The 24,819-nt window shown below is 38.5% G+C and overlaps 1 protein-coding gene and 2 pseudogenes across 3 annotated transcripts in view; 2 read left to right on the top strand and 1 right to left on the bottom strand.

The window, feature by feature from the left end:
• Positions 1 to 24,819, top strand: part of col14a1a (collagen, type XIV, alpha 1a) — a 240,953-nt gene that overhangs the window by 192,853 nt on the left and 23,281 nt on the right. For all 3 annotated transcript variants that reach the window (XM_088326131.1, XM_088326128.1, XM_088326130.1), the window contains exons 37-40: positions 1,718 to 1,771; positions 13,490 to 13,585; positions 14,663 to 14,716; positions 21,759 to 21,812. In XM_088326131.1, coding sequence (XP_088182257.1) covers positions 1,718 to 1,771; positions 13,490 to 13,585; positions 14,663 to 14,716; positions 21,759 to 21,812 — 258 coding nt within the window. The remainder of the gene's footprint in view (positions 1 to 1,717; positions 1,772 to 13,489; positions 13,586 to 14,662; positions 14,717 to 21,758; positions 21,813 to 24,819) is intronic.
• Positions 6,370 to 6,510, bottom strand: LOC148371588 (U2 spliceosomal RNA; annotated as a pseudogene).
• On the top strand, positions 7,166 to 7,280 carry LOC148371587 (U2 spliceosomal RNA; annotated as a pseudogene).

Genomic DNA, 24,819 nt, shown 5'->3' with positions numbered 1-24,819 from the left:
AACGTGCGGTATGCATGGCAGAAAAAGAACACAGCATTCCAAAACAAGCATTTGCTACCCACAGTAAAATTCAGTGAGGATTCTATTATATGCAGGTTCTGCGTGGCCTGTGCAGATACTGGCAATCTTGTTAAAGTTGAAAGCAGCATGGATTCCAATCAGTATTAGCAGATACTCATGAACAATGTTCACAAATCGGTGGCCTAGTGGAAGTTGTACCAGGTTTTGATACTTCATCAAGACAACAGCCTTAAAAACTGCTCAAATTTTAGCATGACATTCATGCAGAGGAACAAGAACGACCATCTCATTCCCAATAACTGCATGATTGAGACTCTGTGGTGTGATTTAAAGCAAACAAGCAATCCTCAGAATCCATCAAATCTGAATGAACTTAAGATGTTTTGTAAAGAAGAATGGGAAAGAAAACTTCAATAAGAATTCAGATCCTCATTGTCTGCTATACGAGATATTTAACTTGGTTAACTGACAAATCATTTTTTTCATGCGATTGTATATATCCCACAATGAGAAAAATAAAACGCATACTTAAAATGTATTGTTTTTACAGGAATATGTCAATTTAAGCCATGCCATGATATATTAACCTCCATATTGGAAATATAGATCACACACAAATATAAATTTATGTGGAATTTGTCAGTAAGAATTACACAACAGACACCCGTCATCTCACTACTAGTTTTAGTAGAGGAAAGCAAATTGGAAGTTTTCATGCCTAAAATGGCAAAAGTCTATTCCTAACTTGGTGCGTTTGAGAAAATTACAAAAGAAAAATTCCGGCCAATGCACACTGTTGGTGGCCTGCGGTTTTGCCATTGTTTGAATTGTTTGTTCAATTTGTCATAACAAGAAGTTTGAAAAATTTGGTGAAGATTTTGCACATAAAATTCATAGAGAAAGTAGGTGTTGCTACATGTCTATACAAAAATGTAAGATATTTCAGCATATAGAAGGTTTTATTTCCTGAATATAAAGCATGAATGGTGACACAAGAAACATAAAAACAATTAAACTAAGAAGTTAATGTGTGTTTTCGAAGGCCCATTTGGCCAAAATACAGCAACATTACAGTACAGTACAGTAGTATTAAATTCCATATGTGACAATTTAAGGCCCATTACCAAAGCACATGAATTCTTATTTGGTGTCCAGGACGCTTTTAAATCACACAGTCATAAGATTTTGTGTTCTTCAGTAAGGAGACACTATCAAATACAAACATGCAGTTTTCCAAAGAATTCATATCTACGAATGGATGGCGTTTTTACAGCAGGTGGTACCGTCTTCCGAGTAGAGTAATTGATAGCTTCAGGGACATGCTGGAGCTCCAGTCTAATGACAGTTTGTTGGACTGAGACTTTATTTGTGGTTACAATTCAATAGTGAAAGCATTACAGTCACACTTTGGCTGAGTTATAGAGGAAATTTAGTTTAAACTCTGATATGATTAGAATTCAGTTTTTACTTTTTATGTAATGAAGTTTACAGTATTAGGGATGTTCTTACGTTATTTCTGTATTTATTTCTTTGTTTGTGTTATTTAATTTCTTCCAAAAACATTTGGTCACCTCTGTACTAGGGCCACTAAATTTAACTTCTGTTCTAAACATACTTGTTAATTTAATGGTAATACGACTATATAAAAAGCAGTGGAGGATTGAAATAATCTATTGGTGTGTATGTTGTGTTTCAGGGTGGTCCAGGTATACGGGGAACAAGAGGAGACAGGGGAGAACCTGGCGTGACGGTCAGTAGAAGTGGTTTTGGTGTCATACTGTACATAAATAATGACAATGAACCTGACACTGTTTTTTTGTCTTCCTTTTTGTTGTCCTAAAAATGTCATCATTTAAATTTCTATTTTCATATCTAATTAAAAATGAATAATCTAAATAGCAATATCTACAAGTTGACATTTTATCAGCAATTTCTGAAAATACAGTGAGAGTAAAACGTATTTGATCCCTTGCTGTTTCTGTTGTTTTGTTTCGAATGAAGACACGTTCATTCTAATTTTTAATGATGGATGCATTCTAACATGGAGGGACGAAACATCAAACAGAAAATCTAGAAACTAGCTTCAAATAGTAGATTTTGATTAATGTAAAAATCATTGAGTGAAATAAGTATTTGATTCCGCTAACCAAAAGCACCTAATACCTAGTGACAAAGAATTTGTTTGCCAGCACAGCAGTCAGATGTTTTGGGTAGTTAACCACAAGTTTAGCACATATAATAAGGGGTCTTTTGGACCACTCTTCGTTGCAAATCCTTTGGAAATCATTAAGGTTGGTGAGCTGTTGCTTGCCAACTCAGGCCTTCAGCTCCCTTCATAGATTTTCAATTGGATTGAGGTCTGAGAACTGGCTTGGCCACTCCATGACCTTAATGTGGTTCTTCTTGAGCCAATCTTTGGTTGCCTTTGCTGTATATTTCGGGTCATTGTTGTGTTAGAAGACCAAACCACTGCCCATTTTAGCTCCATGGCAGAAGGGCGGGAGGTTGTCTCTCAGAACTGCACAGTACATGGCTCTATTCATCTTCCCATTGATACAGTGAAGTAGCCCTGTTCCTTTGGCAGAGAAACACCCCCAAACATGAGCTTTCCATGCTTGACGCTGGGAACAGTGTTCATAGGATCATAAGCAGCATTTTTTTTCCTCCAAGCATGATGGGTTGAGTTTAAACCAAATAATTCAAATTTTGACTCATCTGACCACAGAACCTTCTTCCAATCACTTTGTGTATCTTTGTAGTGATAATTGGCATACTTTAAATCGGCTGCCACATATGTCTTCTTAAGCAGCGGTAGATTTCAGGCACGGCAGGATTCTAATCCATTGCTGTGCAAAGTGTTGCCCACAGTCTTCTTGGTAATTGGTATCTTTCCTGGATCTGTGTCAACAATCCTGTCTCTAAGGTCCTGAGAGAGATCTTTGGTCTTACCCATGTTGAAGAGTTTGAAATCTGTCTGATTGTCCAATTCTGGTTTCAGGTTTCTAGAATTCTGTCAACCAGTTGATTTAGAGTGTCTAACTGGTCCGTGGAAGCCAGAATTCTTAATACATACCAGAGGAGCAAATATTTATTTCCCTCTTTGAAATTAGAATGAATTAATCAATTAAGTTTTTTAAATGGGCAGCACGGCGGCGCAGTGGTTAGCGCATGTGCGGCACAGTTCATGTCTTGGGAACCTCCTGCGTGGATTCAAATCCAGCTCCAGACTTCCTGTGCGGAGTTTGTACGTTCTCCCCGTGCTTGCGTGGGTTTCGTCCGGGCACTCCGGTTTCCTCCCACATTCCAAAAACATGCATTTCAGGTGAATTGGCCGGTCCAAATTGTCCCTATGTGTGAATGAGCGAGTGAGTTGTCTGTCCCCATGTGCCCTGCGATTGGCTGGCAACCAGTTCAGGGTGTCCCCTGCCCACTGCCCGATTATTGCTGGGATGGGCTCCAGCACCCCCGCGACCCTACTGAGGATAAACGGTGTAGCTAATGAGATGAAGTTTTTTTTTTTTTTTTTTTTTGTCCCTCTGTGTCAGAATACATCTCTAATTAAAAGTATAGAATTATCATGTCTTTATTATTGGATGAACCAACCCAGTCAGCAAGTGATTACATAGCTTTTACTCTAATATTATATTGCTCATACTGAATATGGGAACATTTAAGTAAAGATCACTAACAAAACATCAACTATTAAACTTTATAACCAGGGTTGGGTAGGGTTACTTTAACTGGATTACTTTCAATTACTTTTGGATTACTCCAATACCAAATATGCTAATAAAAGACAAAAGAAACTAAATATGAATAAATTATGACTCACAACACGTGGTAAGCTTTCTCTCCTGGCTTTGATCTACGACAAATCTAACATAAAATGCGACAGAATCAAAATGAAAATAAATCCGAACAGCTTGCCGACATCATTTTTGCCGTTCCATGTATTCCGTTACTCCCCAAGCCTGCACAAAATGTAGTAATTGTATTCATATTTAGTTTATTTTGTCTTCTATTAGCATACCCAAAAATCCGGATTACAGAGCACACCTGATTATAAGCCGCACGCACCATATTTTGCGGACATTATTGGTTTGTCCTTACACAAGCTGCACCTGTATATAAGCTGCATGCGCCAACATTTAAACATGTAATACAGTCACAAGTTTATCCCAAACCTGACTTTAGGTGCCGCGATTGTAACTGCAAATATAGTACACAATCCATCCACCACGATCGGCAACATGAACGGAAAATGATACCGGTAGTTAGAATTTAATTCAAACCTTTAAAGTCCAGGTCCCGTTGAAAGTAATCCAACGAAATAAATGTATATTTCCAGAGTTAAGGGTGGGAAAAATATATATCCACTATTGTCCGCTGCAACATCAAAGAGATTTAACTCAGCTTTACCCCACTTCCCGTCAGCCCCCGTTTGCTCCGCCCCTTCTTTTTGATTCGCTCTTAGAAAACATATCACAATAAGTCTCTAAAATAAATACATTACAAAAATATACAGTTGCAAATACATATTATACATGGTTACACATATTTACAAAGAAAGACGGTACACCGAGAGAGTTTTCAAAGCTTTAATAATAATAATATAACTTTCATCCCAAACCGTGCCTGTGAAAGGTACCACCACGCTACTTCTAACACGCTCGCAACGCACAAAGTGTAGCTGTTCAAAAAAGCCGTACCGCAATTGTGGAATTCACGGTAAACCGTCCTTATCTTCTTCCTCATAACTGTCGCCGTCAAGGGCGTCTTCCTCATAATTCCTCATAATCGGAACGAACCTCTGTCCTCTGTCATACGGACAATTCGAACATAAACTAAGAGGATGCAGTCTACCTCGGCGCACAATTCCACCGGTCTTAATTTTACCTTTTGTATTCGAGTGCCGCTGGTGGCCGTTAGAAAAATTACATAAATTGGCCGCTTCACTGAATAAACCGCAGGGCTGAACATTTGGGAAAAAAAGTAGCGGCTTATAGTCCGGAATTTACGGTATTTGGTATTGGAGTAATCCAAAAGTAATTGAAAGTAATCCAGTTAAAGTAACCCTACCCAACCCTGTTTATAACTTCCAATACATCTATCTGATACCTGTGATCATTTGAGCATCAATGTGCTGCCTCTTTTGCAAACTTTAATTCTGAAGTCACATGAGTTTTTTAATGGCGTATAGTTGAAAATAAAGTTGCTCTTTTTTTCAAAGGCAATATTTTGTAGAAACACTAAGGCACCGATCCACGAAAAAGCCCTCCCGTGAGGAACAACTAAAGAAGAATCAATAAAACCACCCACAGCATCTCTCAGCAGTGCTGTCACGTACTTGCTGACTATACATTATACATATTCTTGGTCCTCAGCTGCTCCCTAAGGATAAGGCTCCGTCTATTGCCTGTTGCTGTGGTCCCAAAAGAGCAATAAGATGTCCTAAATGTGAGTCAAAAATCCATGAGTTTGTTTAGGGGCGACAAAAAAGACAAAAACTACGCTGTCTGCAGCTATCCCTATCCCTTAAAGTCAGCTTGTTCATAATGTGTGTGCAAGTACATGCATTTCTTAGGTGCGCTCAAAGAAACTTCTTTTTTTCCATCTTTCTTGAGGTTTTGGATGGCGTTTAAAGCAGGCCTTTTCTTACTTTCACCATTTTCATGCTATACTAACAAATAGAAAGAAAATAACACAAGGACAAGCATGAAGTTACTCTCCACCCCACTCCTTCACCTCATTCTTCCCACCTACCGGAAATTCCGGACTATAAGCCGCTACTTTTTTCCCAAACTTTCAACCCTGCGGCTTATTTAGTGATGCGGCCAATTTATGTAATTTTTCTAACGGCCGCCAGCGGCGCTCGAGTACAAAAGGTAAGATTTAGACTGCGATTTCTTAGCTTGTGCACAAATTAAATTAGCGTAGACATATCCTCATCATGCAAATTGTTAAAAGAAAGGCACATGACGCAACTTTCGAGCTAAACGCAATCGAACAGTCCGATATAGAAGGAAACAGAGCTTCCGCACGTAAACTTTACTTTGCAAGCGTGATGCTAGCGTGTTTTTGAATAAGGGAGCGTGGCTCAACGTCTATTTGACAAAGTATCTTTCCCATACTGAAGTAAGACTTTGATGATGTCACTCATATGGAGGAAGATAAGAACGGTTTGGGGGTTTGGGGTTTTTAAGGGTTATTGATCTATCTTCGTTATTCATTATCCATTATCCGTTATCGGTCAGTTCATAATATGCTACAAAGCCTAGGAGCCGGGACACTTACTCTCAGCCAAAAGGCCAAGCTAAGGTCCTAGCCCTAAAGCCTTGCTGCGATCATTGCGAATGCACCGTTCCCGGAGGTACTGCAATACCGGGCCGATGCGTGGAGTGGACAGAACAAGCTCTTATTCCATCTCCGGATTGCAAAAATCAAAGATCATGGCAAAGGGCCACTCGGCCAAAAGGCCAAGCTAAGGACCTAGCATTAAAGCCTTGACCTTTCACCATGGTTTACCGTGCTTACTACAAGTACGGTATGTTTTTTTAACAGAGCTGTTTACTGTGTTGCGAGCGTGTTGCTAGTAGCGTTTTGCTACCCTTCACAGGCACGGTTTGGGATGAAAGTTATAAAATTATTATTAAAGCTTTGAAAACTCTCTCGGTGTACCGTCTTTCTTTGTAAATATGTGTAACCATGTATAATATGTATTTGCAACTGTATACTTTTGTAATGTGCTTATTTTAGAAACTTATTCTGACATGTTTTGTACGAGCAAATGAGAAAGAAGGGGCGGGGCAAACGCGGGCTGACGGGAAATGGAGTAAAGGTGAGACGTGTTTGTGGACGCGGCCGACAATAGTGGATATATATTTTTCCCACCCTTACCTTTGGAAATATACACTTTTTTCCTTGGATTACTTTCAACGGGCACCCGGACTCTGGAGGTCTGCATTAAATCTTAAGTATCGGTATCATTTCCCGCTTAGTTTGCCGGCTGTGTGTTTTGGACTGTATCGGGTATGGGTTATTATCATGTTTGCAGGGGAGATACCATGATCATGAAGGTGGTTAACCGCCGATTGTGGTAGGTCTGTTAAAAAAAACACACCTGAACCAACTGGGTGGTAGGACATTACCTCTTGCCATGATCTTTGATTTTTGCAATCCGGAGATGGAATAAGAGCTTGCTCTGTCCACTCCACGCATCGGCCCGGTATTGCAGTACCTCCGGGAACGGTGCATTCGCAATGATCGCAGCAAGGCTTTAGGGCTAGGACCTTAGCTTGGCCTTTTGGCTGAGAGTAAGTGTCCCGGCTCCTAGGCTTTGTAGCGTATTATGAACTGACCGATAACGGATAATGGATAATGAATAACGAAGATAGAACAATAACCCTTAAAAACCCCAATATCATGTTTGTATTGCGTTATTTCAATGTGGGCGCATGCGGCTAATATACAGGTGCGGCTTGTGTATGTAAAAATCAGTTTTCCTCCCGAAATGTGGTGGGAGCGGCTTATAATCAGGTGCGCTCTATAGTCCGGAATTTATGGAAATGTGTTTCGTGGCCAGCACAGATTTGCTTAAAGAAAGATAAATGCAGATAGACTCAGGGGTGAAAATACAGGGGCTTTATAATATCAATTGGGCATTGTTAACACATACTTAATAGAGAAAATATTATTTTTAGGACACCTCAAACGACGCAACCCCCTTTTACTTAGCTTTATTTAGATTGGTATAATCTTATTTGTAAGTGTAGTAGCTTTATTTATCCTGCTAAGTTTCACAACCTTAGCTTATCTTCATTTAGCTATGCTTGATTTAGAATTTGAATTGTCTTTTTTGTCATTGATCACAACATCGTGAACATTGTTTACGATGAGATTACTCCTGGGTAAACACGTCAATAAAGACTTAAAAGATCCAACTTGTAAGTGCAATAAAAAATAGTGCATTGTAACAATAGTAAAATATATTTCCGTAATCTTTAGCGGCAACAAATTTCCAAAATAACTGGATAAATATTTATACATATCTTACTTTGCATAGGCAAGATAGATTATGTTTCACATTCCTGTATGCTTGTTTAGGGTGGTAATGGCCCTTGGGAAGGAACTGTTTCTGAGTTTGTATGTCTTTGTTCTAAAGGATCTTTAGCGCCTATCATAGAGCTGCAGTTTAAAGAGGTGGTGGCCAGGGTTGGAGAAGTTATTTATAAGCTAGGCTATTTCAAATAGCTAGTGAAGCTAAATTAGGTCGCTCTTTTATTTTTGGGTTGGCTCGAGCTAAACGAGAGAGATAACATTAGTTTATTTTAGAGGGGCATACTTTATGTCAAAATGTCCACAAAATGTATTTATTCTTATGTTTTGTTCAGGGTGTACTGTAATTTGTAGTAATTTTGTTGTTTCCCCGTACATTTTGCCGCGTGAATGCCAGATGCTTCTTTCATGCGTATTTGTGTTTTGACAATACATATTATGGATCCGAGTTATAACGTTTAAGTATATTTATACTTTCTATAGACTTGAGGATAATATACAGTACTGGCAAAGTTTTAGTCTTTCAGCAAAATGTATTTGAGCAATAAATGTAACACGCCGGATAAATTCAAGCGAATGAGGGTGTGTTAGTCTTCCAATACATACACAATTCTTCTCCTTTATTGTTACTCACGTCCTCTTTCTGTAGAACACCGCTTGTCCTTTGGTGCTTCAATAAAAGTATACAGCAGTATTGTATTTGCAGCCTCAAAAGCCGATAGAGGCTTACTCTGTAATGTCACAGCCCAGGTGGACATAAATCAAATTGCTGGATGTGCCAGGGTGTGTTGCAATATTCACAGCCACCTAATGGCTTCACATTAACAAATAAAGGTGAGCGGACCCCAACTATTGATGTTAAGGAATCTGCAGATATCTCAGGTGCAGTAATGAACTTCAACTCTATATCAAGGGTGAGCCAATCGAATATCAATATTATTGATACTAAGCATGTACTTGGATCAAATTGATACTATTGTCCTGCTATCCATACCTTGTCCTTCACCAATGTCCTCAAAGTCCTGCTTCTCTATTTTGAGAGTACAACGTTTCTCCTTTTCAGCCAGTGCACTCTGCTAGACTCAGAGTTTATGCCTGAGTTATGACTGACAGGCACACTTTTAATACTTCTGTCACAGACCAGGAATGGAGACGGGACCCAATTGCGTTCGTTTTACTCAGTTTTTATTAAGGAGGAGAACAGGACTTGCATCCACGATCCAATGATCGTCGGTCACAAGTGGCAGATAGCAGGAACGCGAAAGTGGCACTTCCGTGTCGAGCGAAGGTAGTCGTTGACAGCGAGAACAAACAGGTCGATGGCCGGGGCAGAGGAGCAAAAACATAAACGGGTCCAGAAAAGAGGTCGGCAACAGGTATCAGGCAGGAAACGGGGCAGGATGGAATCAGGAGTCACAAAAGTTTGCCTAGCGTGTAGCGTAGGTTCACAAAACGATCCGACGAGTGTTGTCAGGAAGGCGGGGGTTTAAAGAAGAGGAAGCAGCCAATCAGCGTCCAAGGCTGCTGGCGCCAAAGAAGCAGACTCAGGTGCCCCGCATCAGTAATCATGACACTTCTCCCTACCCGGCCTGCTGCTGCATGTTGCCTGCTAGGCAAAAGAGAGAGCCAAATCTATGCAACCACCCCCACCAGAAGTTAAAAATGACCGACAATAAAGAAAAAGTGCAATGCAGTATTGACTTATTTTTCCAACAACAGAAAAGTCAATGCCGGGTGACTTTTGTGTGGTAAAGTTGTCTGCTACTGAAGCAACACCACAAATTGACATAAACACCTGTAAAAAGAGCTCACCCTGCGGAGAGCAACGAGCTGCAACCAAAAATATTATGTTACTGTTCCTCAAGAAAAACCTGTAAATCCGCTGTCATTATGGCAACAGAGCCAGTGTGAGACAATCGATACTTTATTTGCACCGCTGACTTAATTTCAAAATATTCTGCAATGTACTTTGTTATCTTGTTGACATTGGTGTACAGAATTTGTATTTTTGTTAGTTTGCTGCTTTTTTGTCTGACTCGCTTGACTGTTCCGAAACAGTTGTAATATAGATACTTTTTTGCAATGTAGTGATTTAATCCCCCAAAATCAAAAAATTTTAGTGCCTAATTTTTTGTGCTGGGTTTATCAAAAATATACTAACTCAAGGGGTGTAGGATTCAATAATTTAATGGTCATGACATTTCAAAGCAAACTGCATAGGATGAGTATCGATACTACACAGTATTTACTTGGATCGGGTTGATACCAAAATTCCCAGTATGGCCCAAACCTATTCTATATGATTAGCTGTTAATTTTTACATACAGTAAGTGCGCTAGTCTTACAACAGCACAGCTAAAATAAGTCCCACATTCCAATCATACTCAATATTCTAATAAGTGCTACAATACAGTGTGTCTTTATATATTTATACTAAGGAGCAGTGTAACTAATCATCCAGCTGTGGGAGGAGGGTATGAATTCCGTGCCGACCCTTCCATGCCTATTTAGTCTGACATACGGAAAAAATATTCTTTCAATAAGGTTCTTCCTACCACTTGTGCTCCTCCATGCTGGGTGGCCTTTTACTGAGTCAATGGGAAAATATTATTGTTATTGGACAGGGTGTTAAGCGATGAACATGAGAGGGCCCACCCAAGATTCTTCTTTTTAAATTCCCAAGAATGCATCTCAGGCAGACATGTTTTATTTCCTTATGGTGAATGTGTTATGTGTGACAGAGTTTATCAAGAAACTGGCGCATCCTCATATGCCGCACGGATATTCACTCGCACTTTGCTTCATAACACTCTTGTCACTGTGATTTCTTCTCAGGTATTGAAAAAGGTTGACACCTCTGTTGACTTCATTACTCCTTCAACACATTGTCATGTACTTGTGATATGGAGAATTGATCGATATAAAGAAGAGTAGAGTGTTCCTTCGCTGCATATATTTTCATTTTCCACTCGATTTGTGTCATTTGAAACTGCTTTTTCTTATTTTGAAAAAGCAATTTTTAAATGTACTTACTAGAAGAATTAGAACTGTCTCTGTTGCCATTGATATCACCATTGTAAAACATCGTATGCAAGATTAGACATTCCACTCGAGAGAAGACTTTTAAGAAAAAAAGAGATAAAAGACTATAAGGATTAATAACACCCCAAAAATAATAACTACTGTTAAACTAGTTCTTAGAGAAACTGTCCTATATTATTTAATAAAAATGCAATGAAGAATAGTGCATTGTGACAATAGTGCAAATAAGGAAAATAAGCTTTTTACACGTGTTCTTGTCAATTGGCGGTGTTGCTACAGTAGCAGACAACTTTACCACGCAAATGTCACCCAGCATTGTCTTTTCTGTAATTGGAAAGATAAGTCAATACTGTATTGCACTTCTTATTTGTGTCGGTCATTTTTTAGCTTCTGGTGTCGGTGGTCGCATAGATTTAGCCCTCTCTCTTCCCTAGCAAGCAGCATGCAGCAGCAAGCTGGGTAGGGAGAGGTGCTAAAAGTGTGCCTGTCAGTCATAACTCAGCAATTTTTTTTTAAACCAATATAGTTTGCGAGGTGTATATGTATATGTATATGTGTGTGTGTGTGTGTATGTTCAGATTTTAGCAATAGTATTGAGTGTAGTATTGAGTGAAAGGACAGCAAACTGTGATGGCAGAGGGGCAGGAGCTCTAGCCCCAGCTATTGTCTATTTTTGCACATCACTCATGAACAGTGTTAATTCAAAAAAGTAATTAGTCATAGTTACTCACTACTTGTTTTGAAAAGTAACTAGGTAAGTAACTGAATTACTGTATAGTAAAAGTAACTAGTTATCTGGGGAAGTAACTATTCCTGATACATTGAAAAGAATATGTTGTATGTCAAAGAATTAGAAATTTTCTGAGCAGTATTTGAGTCAGTTGAATAGAAAACAACAGACCTGTAATTGTGGTATAGAGAATATAATAATAATAATAACGTCGATAAAGTAAAATGTATTGCACCTCACCAGCAACAAATTTATCCTACACTTCAAGTGCAACAAAAATAAACAGTAAATTATAAAATAAAATAACAATCCGCAGTAAAAAATATAACTGAATCTACGTGAATCTAACTCTCACAACCTGAGATAACTGATCAAGTAGACATAGGCAACTGCACTTCAAATATTTTGTTCACAACAAAAGTCAACAGTAAAACAGAATAAATTGACTATCTAATCCCTCTTTCTACCTATCTCACTCCCTCACATCTCACCCTTCATCTCTATCCTTCCTCTCTCTATGTCCCTCTCTTTCTCTGTCTATGATAGCTGACAACACTTTTCTCAGTGAGGAGATAGCAGTAGTTTTGAAACAGTGTTTAAAGGTGCAGGAACCACTGACAAAGAATCCTACTCTATTTTTTTCAAATGAGATCATCATGCATGCAATCCATTGTTTTGTGTTATTGTAGATGGCTGCTGTGTTAGGTTGAATGAGAGCCGTGTTCACGTTTGCGTTTTATTGGTGAAAAAACTGCTAAAAGCTGACCGAGGATGTCCTGCTTATCTTCCTTACACAAAAGACTCCACCCTCTGACAAAGCATTAACATGAGACAACGTACTGATTTGTTCTTGACAAAGTAACGCACCACTTTTGACCGTCAGTAACGGTAATGGCGTTGGAACAGCAGGCAAAAATAATTCGTAAAAATACCCCGTTAATAAAAAAATATGTGAGTATATACAGAAAGGAGAATATTTCCACGAGGAGAAATTCACCAACTTTGTCCTCTGTGCTTGAGACGACGTGACCGTAAATATATTCAGTTTTACTTTGTATGTAAATTCAAACCCACCAACCCTTCGTTAGCGTTGCTGGCGGAATAAACGCTGAATGTTATTACATCATGAGCAAAGGAGGAACAGTTAGCAGTAGGATAACATTGCAATTCCGATTCCGTTTTTAATAAGCAGCATGTAAGGCACCATGTTGCAACGACAATTGGGTCACACAATTGTATTAATAACGCATTACCATACTCATTCCCGAGAAACATAATTGTGTTCTGGGAACGTGTTCCCTCGTAATGCATTTGTCCGAACACTGCTCACCAACAATATTCATATGATTAGATTGTTCTAATGGGGCGGCAGTGGCTCAGGAGGTAGAGCGTTTGTCTTGGGATCAAGAGATCGCAGTTCGAATCCCGGCTCCTACGTGTTACATGTCGAAGTGTCCCTGGGTAAGACACTGAACCCCTAATACCCCCAATAAGCAGGTTAGCGCCTTACATGGCTGCACGGCCACTATTGGGAAATGTGAAGCACCCTGTAAAGCGCTTTGGGGTCTTGACTTGAAAAGCGCTATATAAATGCAGATCATTTCATTCTTTTTGTTTTGTTGTTTACATTATTTTTTGTAGGGGCCCCAAGGGCCTGTTGGAGAGACGGGTTCTGCTGGACCACCAGGACCGCCCGGTACTCAGGGACCCAGTGGCTTGTCTATTCATGGACCTCCGGTAAGATTTGATTGTTGACTTGCTTGTAGTATTTATCAAAGCAGCTCTTGACAATATTCAGGGTTCATACGGGTGCAGGAAATCCTTGAAAATGCTTGAACTTTAATGTTGCATTTTCAAGGCTTGAAAAGCGCTTGAATTTTGGGTAAGGTACTGGTAAATGCTTGAAATCTTTGCCATGTTTCTCAACAAGTCCGCCTAAAAATGGCTGCTTTCTGGTGGCTTAGCTTGTTGTTGTTGTTGTTTCCTTATTTATTTATTTATTTATTTATTTATTTATTCCCATCTTACCCTCCCGATTAACCCCAACTGGCATTAATTTGTGTCATATTGTCATATGAAGTGGTGTCACCCCCTACGGGTCATGCCCAGGAGGACAGGTTCATGCTACACCTAAACAGGGCACTATGGAAATGTGTAATTGTCCAACGATTACATATCAATTAAGGGCCATTCAAAAAAATTAAGGTTGCATTCCCCAATGGTAAATTGTAATGAGAATAACTTCCTGAAACTAAAAATGTAAGCTACATATTACTGTCATTTTTACCCAACACTTATATGTTCCAGAATTCGTCTCAAAAACAACTACACTCGATTTTCTCGAGATCTAAAAATCATACGTCTTGATAACTGCACATGCAATATAAAATGCCATTTGTAAATTACAGCAAAATTCGTGGCTCTGCAAAAGACTGTTTGTTTTTTTCTTTTAACGTTAGCGTTAAGTCCTTAAAATTTTTTTGGATTTGGCCATAAAAACGGTGTACGAATCCTAAGATTCAATCGAGACGAAATATGTTAAAGATTGTACTCCTGATCATACATTATGTGACAGGAAAAAATTGTTTCTCAATCGGGGCAGAAAGATGACATTCTGTGCTATCGAGCACCTGCCAGCATAAACAGTAAAAAAGAATACCCTGCCAGACATTTGTAGGCTCAAGTCCAAAACTCACTTGTGTTTGTGCAGAACTTTATGAAGAAAACTCATGTTGGTTACTGGGGTCTCTTGATAAGTCGCTGTGACCGTCATCACTCAGAAGACTGACATGTTGAACGATTTTTGAGTTGCAGGGAGCTGCTGGGGTGAAGGGAGACAAAGGAGAGATGGGTCCAGTTGGGCCAATGGTAAGAACTGCACTGAAACTTACTGAAACTTTGTTTTGTAGACACCAGGGGTGGTCTGGAAGCTTGAGAAACCCTAAACAAAAACAATGTTGGCAAAAAAAAAAAAAAAAAGACTGTGACGTGCTGAGAGATTCGTGTCTGGTAAGGCACAGTCAGATTTAGAAATCAATGAACCTACATCTTACACGTTTTGAATTTGCAGAGCAAGAAAGCAATATATAAACCAGGGATATCATACTCTGTTTTGGCTCTGGGGCTGAATCCAGACTTTTCTGTTCTCAGCTGGGCCGGATCAGTAGTGCCAACTCGAAATTTTTACCTTTGCTTTTCAGTATTATGTTTTATCATTCAGCCTACATCAATAACGTCACCTACATATTACAGTAACGGATAAAAAAGATATTTTCTAAACATGACACATTTATTCACAATCAACAGGGAGAAAAAGATGCTCATGTTCGCATTGAATGTCTTAACTGATTGATTTGAACAGTTGATCGAATGTGTTTTACATCTAAACCAACTCACCACGCTAAAAAAACCTCAACAATGCCCTCTAGCTGCGGAAGAGAGCTATTTGGGTTGCATTCATTTACTAAATAATAACTTTTGATAGCAGAAAAATTGTGGCATGCTCCAAGTGTGGGAGTTCAAGTATTTTAAAGTTGAAGTAGTTCAGGGTATTGTTCACAAGCATTGTTCCAGGGTGCCAAAACTTAAAAATATGTTTTTTGGGTTCATTTAAAAAAGAAAAAACAACTATTCTGAAGGCTTTGGCGCTGCTTATCATGAATGATTTCAGTATGACAAATCACAACTAGATGGCAGGAATGGCGTTTATCAGATCTTTGTCCACACAGTGAGGAGCCCCCACTTCTTTGTGTTGGTTTGCTTCCTCACACCTATTGGATGGATGCAACGGGAGATGGACAGACGGATCGGTCCAGAATCTGTGGTCATGCAGACCCTGTACCGGTCCGTCGTGGTGATGAAACTGAGATCCCGTTGGATGAGCTGAATGAAATTGCTGGGGTATAGGGAGGTCTGAGCGATCTCGGTGAGGCTGCTGCTCCCGGGACCGGACCACTTATAAGCAGAAGATAATGGATGGACAGATGGAACTTTTGATAGAAATTACATAGAGATTCCCTTCTTTTTTTGACAAACTTAAACATTTATGGCAGTCCAGATCCAACCTGTTGGAGGATTTAACGCTGCCCGCATACATCTCTGTGATCCGTATAGTTGACATGCCTGATATAAAAAGTAGCATAGAAGAAAAAAGAAGTTTGTGTTACCTTTGTCAAGAACCGGAACAGGATCAGGACCCAAATGCGTGACGTTTCTCACACAAGCCTTTTATTTTACGGGAAATGGGGAGTCATGCACGTTAGGCAGCAGTCTGGCGTGGAGTGATAGGAAGCCAGAGGCCGACAAGATCGATACCAATTGCCCGAGCAGATATCGGACAAATGGGGTCGATACCGGACAGGACGGGACAGACAGGATTGATATCAAAAAAGGATATCGAAATTAAACAGGACAAACTAGACGGGAACGAAACTGGAAACGAAACCGATACTAAACAACGGGACAGACAGGATTGATATCAAAACACGATATCGAAATTAAACAGGACAAACTAGACGAGAACGAAACTGCAAACCGATATTAAACAGGACAAAATAAACGGGAACCATACCAGACAGGAAATAACAACAGAAAACAGGACAGAGTCAAAACTTACATCTTGCGGGGCAGAGGTTCGTTGACGGACTGACAAAGGAAGAGTGAGAGCACTGAGCTTAAATAGACGGAGGGCCAATCTGTCAACAAGCCGCAGCTGGCACCACACGGGCGGGGGCAATTGGGCGCCATGGCAACCGTGACACTTTAATTTATAAATGAGTTCTATGCTCTGCTCCTTTTGAATAAAAGCATCACTAGATCTATTATGGAAAACATTACTGAATGGCTTGACTTAACTAATACTATCACGAATTGTTTTGTTTGAGGCTGAGTTGATCGCCTTATCAGAATCATTGGATTCACTATCGCCCTTTGCCCTGAGGCAAGAGAATTGCGTGCCTCACCTTGCATTTGCAGCCGCTCAGTACAGTAATACTTTACATACCAATTGTATTAATAGTATTCATAATACAGCTTTTCCCATACCATTGCAAGTCTCTGGTGGGCCGCAAGGGTCTAGATTGTACTGCCAGAGTCACTTAAACTTGTGTTATTGAAAAATTTATTTTTACATTTGAAGTTAATCAACATAACACTGAAATATCTAATTTAAGAAAAGATCGCAAACACCATGGTGTGCTCACTTTCACCCTTTTTTGTCCTCTCACCCGCTTTTGGTTATATGGTTGTTTGGTTGATATGCGTATTTTTGTATCTGTCGCTGAGCTAATTTGTTCGCCGAGTAGAGGTAAAAGAGGTTGCGGGGCCCCGACAGCAGCACAAGTCATAACAGGAACGTGTCAAAGAGAGGAGAGAGAGTGCAAAAGAAGGAAATACAATGATAAAGATGAGTCTAAGCAGAAATAACAATTTTGTCCCTGGGAAAAAAATAAATTAAGAAAAATAGTCCTTTGTTAGAACAATCTTGTCTTGCCTATCACTGGTAGCACACGACGTCATCGTAGATTAATATTACCGCGGTACACTATCAAATGTTATCCTCGATCAAGCATTTATTTTTTGAAGTGTATCATTTACACAAATGATTTTTTATTCTATATCGCCTGTCTTACTGTGAGTAAATAGGAAACCTATTGTTTTAATTAAACTCCTGTCTCGTATACCATGCTTTTTGCCTTTGAGTCCGGTGTTTTCTTATGATTCAGTAGTTTACTTTCATCATCGATCTAGCTTCTTGATGTTGCTCTCAAAATTCACCAGATCGATGCGTTCGCATTTAAAATGAACAACATTTTCTTCCGAGGCTGTGCCTCACCTGCCTCCCCTGACTGCACGTCACTGCCTATCACTAAAGTTGAACCTATGAAGTAACCAACACCGGGTGTAACCAGCCTCTATGCAAAGTATACCCTAACTGAGCATAGTTTACTCACAAAATAAACCAAAAATCTTGTCCGAGACGTTTGGTAGACTTCCCGACAGTAACTTTTTTATCTCCTTGCACTTTTTGGTCAAAATCAAATCAACAGAGAGTCTGCATAGTTGCTTAATGAAAAGATTTTTGCAACCCATGAATTCTCATTGAAGTCCCTGCTGCCTGCCTACCGTAGAAACTCAAGATTTTATGACTTCACCATATACTGTTATTCCTAAAATAGTGAACTACTTTTTTTTCATAGGTGAATTTATTAAATTGGACTTTATGATGAAATGAAATGAAATGATCTGCATTTATATAGCGCTTTTCAAGTCAATGACTTCCCAAAGCGCTTTACAATGTGCTCCACATTTCCCAATAGCAGCCTTGCAGCCATGTAAGGCGCTAACCTGCTTATTGGGGGTATTAGGGGTTCAGTGTCTTACCCAAGGACACTTCGACATGTAAAACGGACGAGCCGGGATTCGAACTGGGATCCCTTGATCCTTAGACGAGCGCTCTATCTCCTGAGCTACTGCCGCCCCATCTTGTGAGGCATATAATTGAACAGTTAACAGTGAAATTGTGACTTTCCTTTTTATTCAATTCTGTTCCCTTCCTGCCATGGCAAATAACTATACACTTATCAGCTTTATTTGACTTAAGAATCAATTTTGTGAAAAAAATGATTTTTGAAAGTGACACCTTTATACAACTCAAAATGGAAGCTTGCTTAGCTCCAATCTCATCTCTGAAGCATTCGTGTAACAAGTGATTTGCTTAAAAAAAAGTGACTTTGAATGTGAATATACATGACTTTATTATGAAATTATATGTAGCTGCAGTAAAGGTTTTGGAGCCATAAAATATTTGAGGGTTGGATTGATTCAGACGTAACTTTTCTGAACGCCCGGGTGCAAAATGCACAGCCCGCCACTGCTTTTCAGTTATAATTTTTAGACCTCCATTTAAACTTAAAGGGACAGCGTCTTTCACTGGTTAGAAAAATGGCCTAGGTATTAGAAATAACACACTGATTTGAAGTTAAGGTACATGTACTATCATATGAGCATTAATTTAAAAAAAATACTAATAGGTCGAGAAATAAGAATTTATTTTAAATAACATTAGCCTCACTTCAAGGAGGAAACAGTGTCGCTAAAACCCTAGTGGCTAATGGATACAAACTACCACCCACTTATATTTATTTACCGTATTTTCCAAACTACATGGAGCACCTAAAAACTCGAAATTGGCCAGAAATTTAAAAGTGCGCCTCATAATCTGTTATAATTATACTTCATATGGTAACTGTTCTGCTTTTGAGAAATATATAATCTTCCAGTGCCCTCTTGTGGATATTTTATTGTTTGTTTCTAAATGAATTTTAGTGGTGAAACCAGATGTCATAATGTTAATTTACGTTCTATGAAATAAATTATTTTAGATTATATGTAATTATTTATATTTTATGCAACCCGAGCGCTTGCTGTAGTTTTGATTCCATGCCTCTTATAGTGCAGTGCACCCTATCTAAAAATAATATATTAGAAAAGACCATTTTAAAGGGTGCGTCTTATAGTGCGAAAAAACATTAGGAAATGGTATTATATTAATAATTATATTAATAGTAAAAAGTAAAAATTGGCTAAATTAATTTATCAATGCAACAACAGTTTTAGCTAACATGTGCTCATGGAGAAGTTGTTACACCGAAAACAATTTTTGTGTGAAAGAAAAATAGGCCAGTAATGACCTTCATTTGTTAATAACAAACCATGCACAGGGTGTTACTTTTATTCACAAAATAAAAGAAACGAAATGCGCACATGTGTGTTAATGGAACCCACATTTTCCAAGGTCTACAGCAATTACCAAGACTTCTCTCCATACCTCTTCTTTCACTCTTTGTTGGTGTTCTTCAACCCTCTCTCCATCTGTGCTGACAAGAAAAAACGTTCATCAGCAAAACCTTTGTGTGGTTCTTTAAGGTGGCGAGCAAGCTGCAGAATATGTTTTTAGGCATCCGTTTTCCTTATTTGGCTTTCATTTCATCAACCCACGTGTGTTTATCTTGTAAATATTTCATTCGTCTCAGTAATGAAAAATAACTCATGTCATCTTTTTCACATTATTTCTAAAACACTGTCTCAAATGATGTATTTTTCAGCACATTTTACTTTAAAGAGACAGTGTGTAATATTTAATGCCTCCTAGTGGTGCTAAAAACTTATACTCAAACCCATTGCTTTGAGAACTAGGCAAAAATACATTAACTATCATACCAATGATGCTGCCATGATTTTGGTCGCTTGGGGGCTGCCCACTCACTCTCAATAGGACAGAGGAAGAAAACCAACACATAGAAGAGGGGTTCCTCGATGTGTGGACAAAGATCTGATTAACGCCATTCCTGCCATCTACAGTAGTTGTGATTTATCATACTGAAATCATTCCCTGAGGCTTGATACTTACTGATGAGAAGCGCCAAAGCCTTGAGAATATTATCTAAAAAAAAATCAAACCCCCCAAAAAAAAGATTTTTAAGTTGTGCCATCCTGGAACAATGCTTCTGGTAACATATTTATACATTATTACTATGAATGAGTTCAGGATATTACAATTGGTGTAAATTTACTCTATAAGTGGATTATTACAACTATATTTTCAAGTTGTTTGTCCAATAAGATCGGTGAAATACTTAGAAGGATAGAAACGATCTGCCAGTGAACAATGGAATGTCACCAAATTCAAAAATCTGCCCTCAATAGGATTAACAGACAGCTCTTTATACCCACCTTAAATGTATAGAGACCCCCTTTTTTCTATGTATCATATATCACTTCAAAAAAGTAAAATTCTAGTATTTTAGATCATTCACAGAAGTATCTACTTGGCATGTTTACTATGGAAATAAATTACACTCAATATGCTCAAGAAAGGGCAGCACGGCAGCTGAGTGGTTAGCGCGTCTGCGGCACAGTTATTAGATCAAACCTTCCTGTGTGGAGTTTGCATGTTCTCCCCTTGCTTGCGTGCGTTCCCTCCGGGCACTCCGGTTTCCTCCCACATTCCAAAAACATGCATCTCAGGTTAATTGACTGGTCCTAAATTGTCCCTAGGTGTGAATGAGCGAGTGAGTTGTCTGTCTCTGTGTGCCCTGCGAATGGCTAGCAACCAATTCAGGGTGGGCCCTGCCCCTGCCCACTGCCCGAAGACAGCTGAGGTGGGCTCCAGCACCCCTGCAACCCTACTGAGGATAACCGGTGCAGATAATGGATGGATAGATGGAAGCTCAAAAAAGTATTGCAACATAATAATCATTTGACAATCTTTTGTTCTTTTTCCAAATCAAATATTAGTTCAGTACTGATGACACAGATTCCCAAACAAACTACAAACAACTATTTACAAGATTGTAAAAACAATGAACATACACATGTTCATTGTTTTTAAAAGTTTAATACTTTAATCTTAGCAATGACACTTAAACATCAACCATAATAGCATTTGAAAATCAACGCTTTGGCAATGGCCTGTCAGTCTTCTTACATGCTACTTATTGGGCAAAAATTGTAATGTACCTATTTACCTATGTAAATTGCGTATCAGTTTTTCACAGCAGATCAGTGAGCAGTCATCAGGAACAACACTGAAAATTATCTATTTACCACACATTGGGATAATGATCCTTTGTTTGTTTATGCAGTGCTGCCAACCAAAATGACATGCCCACAATTAAAACCTCTTCCAATAGATGATAAAAGGTCCAATTAACCTTCTGGTCTACCTGTTAGTACTCATTTGACAGAATAATATTTTTATGTTAAACTAAATGAGAAAAAAAACTTAGACAAGATCCTCCTTATATCAATGTTGATTTTGCAACCATTTGATGTAAAGTATTTGATAGAAAATGTGTTGCTGGACTTAAAAAAATGTTGTAAAATGTTGCTAATTTGATTGTCATCTCAGGGTGTTCCTGGAGGTCAGGGATCCCCTGGTAGGGATGGTCCACCTGGAGTGAGGGTAAGTTTGAAATCTTTTTGTTTTAATTGTGGCCAATGAACTTTAAATCTAGGATAGCAATCTTTTTCAAGCTCCAAAGGAATTATACAAGACAAAGGATTTCTATTTATTTGCTGCGCTACTTTTCATTCCACTATTGTTCTGCACACTTACAAATCAGCCCTACTTTGTAAATATTTGCCTATTTCTCGTAAAATTCTCTCTTTTTTATTTCTTATTTTTCAAAGACAGTAATTAAATTTCTAAAAAAAAAAAAAAAAAAATGACGAACGAGGGGTTCCGGTAGAACGTTCATAAATTGAATTTGTTGGTAAGTTGCTTCAGTGCGATATTTTTTATGTTTAAGGATTATATAAATATGTTTAAATCTTGTATACGTAACCTGTATTGTTTTGTACTAAACAATAAACATTTCCTAAATTATATGCTCTATAAAGATAAATAAAGTTGAGTTTAACTCACTTCTGGAAGATAAGCTTCAAGAGGTCCTCTTCCGTGGTAGAGTGGATAAAAAAGAGTGATCCAACCATCTTCTTAACCGCATCAAGCTTCCTTATTCCACTTTCATTTCAAAAGAAACAACTCACCTCTTCTTTACACTTTACACCAACCATATTGAACGGATGCATGATATATGTATATAAGTATATATATATATAAAACGTATACATGTATCTGTTTCAAAGTGCATCTCTATTTTATTTTTCTTAAAGAGTTCACCTAAAGTGAGAGTGTCAAAGTTGTGTGGGTTACTGAAACACAAATAAATTAATTGAAATTAATTAATTAAATTGAACAGCGAAAAAGTCATACATTTTCTCTGAGAAAATAAATCTATAACAATTTCCACCATCTATTGCTCTTTCTCAAGGTCAAATTAATGATATTTAAAAAGTCATCTCGCTATGAATTTGTTGTTGATCTGGTTCTCATTGTGCAGCTCTCAGTAGAACACAGTATTATTGTTTAGATAACGCTTTATATTTTGATACTGCTAATAAATCTTATGTTGTTGTACTACTGTATAATGGCAGTAAAGGCCATTCATTTGTAAAAGTAATTCTTATATTATGTTGCCCCTGTAAGTCCTTAAAAGGTGGGTGTTATATGTTCGTTTTGTTAAATAACACAGCTCAAGAACTGCAGGAGAAATGGCTGACTGATGCTTTTAAAACCCTATTGTGGAAGCAGAACACTCAAAAAGGCAACTTAGATATTTGTAATATAGAAAATGCTTGAAAGTTTGAATTTACTGTTTTTTTGCAACACACTCAGTGCCACTTACGAAAGTAATCGTAAATCCTTCATTTTCCATGTTGGTGTCCTGTCAGTGAGTGAGTTAAATATAAAGAATTCCATATATGGCTCTGTTCGTGAGTTCATATGGCTCGGAGATAAAAGTTTGCTCGCGCAAATTTTGTTTGCTTTACGACCCCTGCCCAAAATTCTTCAATTATTCTGGGGATACAAACTTTTGACATCCCTGAGCTATACCGTGGATTCTTGATTCTTCTCCATCCTAAGTTTGGCCGGTTACACTTTCACACTTCATTGAGAATTTTTTTAACCTTGTATGAAATTTCTTGTTGCATTTACGAAAACAAGCCCGTTTTTGTGGGATTGGGAGATGTGAGTTTGGCTTCTCCACAGAATCTTAGCGGTTGACTTCAGCCAATCGCGCCAGCACTTGACTCCTGGGTTCCTCTCACCCTTCGCTGATATGTTATTGCGCGAAGAACATATGAAAAGTTCTCTTGGAGCGAGTTTTGTCATTTGGACGTGTGGGTATCCCCTTGGTAGCAGAGCCGTTTCCTCAAACGAAACGGCGCCGGGAATGTTCCCAGCGATTTTTGTCTCACAATAGGTTTCAGGCCAAAACATGTCGGCAGAACTCCGAGACCGGTTCATCGGGATATCTGGGGGCTTGTATCTTCAGCTGCGTTCAATATTTTAGCAGTTTGTGTTGCTTTGCGTTGGCTCGACTTCACATGGGTTGAAACCAAAGATGCTTAAGGCGAGAATCCGTGATGAAAGCGCCCCAAAAAGGAAAGCCATCCATTTTTGCCGCTTGAGTGATAATTCCAGTTAACAAAAGGTTTTGAATGCAACTGTGATCCAAAAGTCACAAACATAAGAGGTGAGCAAATCTGCAATAGTAGGTGAAAATTTGGGGTGGGCGATACTGGGAATCTTTGTACGGATTCAAGTAAATACACGGTATCTATCAATGAGAATCCCATACCGATACTTTTTGCTTTTTTGATCACTGAACAACTGAACCCTCCTCCTTGAGTTAATTATATTTATGATAAACGCAGGACAAGAATTCTCAGTAAAAATGTTTTATTTTCTTTAATAAATGGCCACAATTTAAACTTGAACAGTATTAAAAAACAAATATATTAAAAAATAGAATATGTGATTTCTATTACAACAGTTTAAGAAGAAAAGCCAAGAGAGTCAAATAAAAAAGCAACAATGTAACAAAATCACATGTAAACTATACTTTTCATTGCACATTATTTTGAAAATTAAGTCAGAAAGTGGGAACAGTGTAGACCAAGGGTCTCCAATGTAGTGCGCAGGTTGCCCAATAAGGACAGTCATTGTGATTTTTGATAAAATTATGTTTTTAGTGGTGTATTTCACCCTACTTCCAATAATTATCATGGTAATAACATAATAACATAATTGAAATAACATGTTATTTTAGAAATGAATATCAAACTGGGTGCCCGTTGCACTAATTAGTAACTAAGAGTAGATCACAAGTTGAGAAACCAAAAATACAATCTAGAAACCTTTAACGCTATGAAAAAGTAAAATAGTCCTACTAGAACAACTGTTGCAGAGCAAAAGGCGAAGCAAAAAATCAGCAAGGTAACAAACAACCCCTTTTGGCTCTGTTTTGTTGGTGACAACGGATTTACGGGGTTTTGTTCAGGAACCGTAACGTATTTTAATTTTTTGTCACAGCTTGTTGCTCTTTGTAGGGTTCATTTTTTTC

The sequence above is a fragment of the Urocampus carinirostris genome, chromosome 2 (genome assembly GCF_059441175.1).
Source record: "Urocampus carinirostris isolate Australia breed hairy pipefish chromosome 2, RoL_Ucar_1.0, whole genome shotgun sequence".
Classification (NCBI taxonomy): domain Eukaryota; kingdom Metazoa; phylum Chordata; class Actinopteri; order Syngnathiformes; family Syngnathidae; genus Urocampus; species Urocampus carinirostris.
Note: the sequence above shows the minus strand (reverse complement) of the source record. Positions and strands in the feature narration are given on the sequence as shown.